We start from the raw sequence: 2,356 nt of genomic DNA, 5'->3' as shown, positions 1-2,356 counted from the left end.
TATATATGTAAAATTAAAATATCTAAGGTTTAAGTTAAACAACATAGAATAACATTAAATATGGGAAAGTTGTCTTCCCCCTCTCCATCCTCCCCAACACAACAGGAGCAAGAGTCAGGTTTAGAACAGAGTGCTATTCCCCACATCTAGGTATACCTCTACCATGGACATTCCAGCTGTTCATTTTATATTTTGTTTTTAAGCATGTTGAACCACTTTCTTTTGGTTTATTTGTACAGAGAATGTCTGCCAACATTCATTATTTCTTCTACCTCTGACGATATTATTCCACTTTTGATTTATCTCCAAATACTGTATATTTACATTTGCAGAATTTTTTTTCCCCATCGTCTGAATTTGTACGTATTTGTGTGAAAGTTTGCAGCTGATTTTCAAAATTCTAAAAAGATGCTAAAAGTATGGTCGCAGTTGATGTTCAGATTTAAAAATGTATTCCTCCCTCCACATATTTGTGCAGGTTGCTTATTCGAATATGATCTGCACATTGATGAAAGAAGACCTGCAAAAAAGGTTTGCATACACTGCCTGCTAATTTTGCATGCAACAAAATTGATTTTCTATGTGATTTAAGTCGATGCTTGATAAAAAAAAAAAATAATAATGCTTTATTGATCTAAATCCATTTCCTAATCTATGAAAAAGGATTGTTATCCCTTATTTAATGAAAACTCACCAGGTCACAGAAATGACTTGATTCTAAGCAAATGAAAATATAACTTTGCTTTTCAACCTTGCTTCAAAAGAATGACTTAAAAATAAAAAAAACTCATTAAACAAACTGAAAAAATGATAGTACCCTCAATTTAGCACCACCTTTTGAGGCAATCGCTGCAATGAAATGATTCCCGTAACTGTTAATGAGACTTGCAATGACAATTGCAAAGACAGAAGTAAACACATTCTGGCATTTTATGTTTTTATGTTTATAGCCTCTCATATAGGAAGTATTGGTAATACTTCCTATGAGTGCCGGCTGTTTGGATTAGGATCTTTATGCAGTTTAGCAGTTAAAATGAGACACATTGTGTGAAATAAATACCTCACAGAAACAAATTTCTACATTTTCTGATACACATCAGAGACGGTAATGAGTGATCCAAATGAACACAGTACCTGAGGGGCGCTGGTGGCCACAAGGAAAGCATTTGTTCTCCCAGGATGATCATAGTCATGCATTGCAGCAGCCACGTAAAGCGCCATCAGCTCCAGAGCGGGTATGAGGCCTGACAAACAGCCATAGCCATCTTCGGACACAGTGTACGTCTTTGAGACTAGGAAGCCCATATGACTGTGCGTTATTCCACTGTCAGAATCTAATTACAAGGAAGCAAACAGGAAATGGATCAGGGAGGCAGAACTTACAAAGCACACATACTTTACGTCGCCTGTATGTGCCGTGCAGTGCATTACATGCACTATTATGCACTATGTAATGTAAGGGTGTGCAAAATAATCGTCATGACGATGCATCGCGATTCTAATTTTTGTGATCTACTGCATGATAAAAAAAAAAAAAAAAAAAAAAAAAATACATGATTGGTTGGCGCACATCAGCCAAATCAAGTGGAATACAACTTCCTGTCAGGATCCGGGGCTTTGCCCACCAGTGGGGGGGCCGTGGATCCAGCCTGGGGAGCTTTGGCTCAGCATGGACAGCTGTTGTCTATTTGCTGATTAAGGAAGCCTTTCCTATATAAGCTGAGTGTGACCTCCTCTCTGAGCTGGATCGTTGTGTTTCCTGTGCCACCATGCCTGTCTGATTCTGCAAACCTGTGAATCTGTCAACCGGTTCCAATAAATTACTGGACTTTTAATCCTCCCTCTGTGTCTGTGAGTCTGCATTTGGGCTAGTAAAACCATCGCATCATGACACTTCCAGCCAGCAGAGTCGATGCGGATGTGTTGACGCCCGCTGCTTTGTGTCACAAGCATTTCATTCGTAAACAAAATATGGAGGACACTATAAAAATTCGCCCTGCGGTTCCATCACATTTCAAGTCAGATGCTTGGATGCATTTTGACTTTAAAAACAAAGAAGGTAAAAACGAAATTGATATGATGCACGTAATTTGCAAAAGGGGAAATATACATTTGAATGTTTTCATTTCATTGGTTTAAAGGACCACTGAGGCCATGTATTATCCTTATTTTGTTATTTTAAGTTTGATGAATCCTAAGATCTTTTTGTCAGTGTGTCCACGCCAGTAATAGTAATATTTCTGTCCAGTATTTGTTTTCATGGCAACACCTCCAAAAGTCCACTGCATGAAAAGTGGGATTTTCGTCAAAATGCGGCACTGTAGATTGTCGTGGAACTTCAGGTTAGCGGCAGTTT

At 38.4% G+C, this 2,356-nt stretch overlaps 1 protein-coding gene across 1 annotated transcript in view; it reads right to left on the bottom strand.

Annotated features, from left to right (window-relative positions):
* Positions 1 to 2,356, bottom strand: part of LOC107086008 (cGMP-inhibited 3',5'-cyclic phosphodiesterase A-like) — a 161,110-nt gene that overhangs the window by 14,525 nt on the left and 144,229 nt on the right. Inside the window, exon 9 of the mRNA XM_015376724.1 lies at positions 1,135 to 1,334. Within this exon, the coding sequence (XP_015232210.1) occupies positions 1,135 to 1,334 (200 nt within the window). The remainder of the gene's footprint in view (positions 1 to 1,134; positions 1,335 to 2,356) is intronic.

This window comes from Cyprinodon variegatus, unplaced genomic scaffold (genome assembly GCF_000732505.1).
Source record: "Cyprinodon variegatus isolate N-32 unplaced genomic scaffold, C_variegatus-1.0 Scaffold140, whole genome shotgun sequence".
Classification (NCBI taxonomy): domain Eukaryota; kingdom Metazoa; phylum Chordata; class Actinopteri; order Cyprinodontiformes; family Cyprinodontidae; genus Cyprinodon; species Cyprinodon variegatus.
Note: the sequence above shows the minus strand (reverse complement) of the source record. Positions and strands in the feature narration are given on the sequence as shown.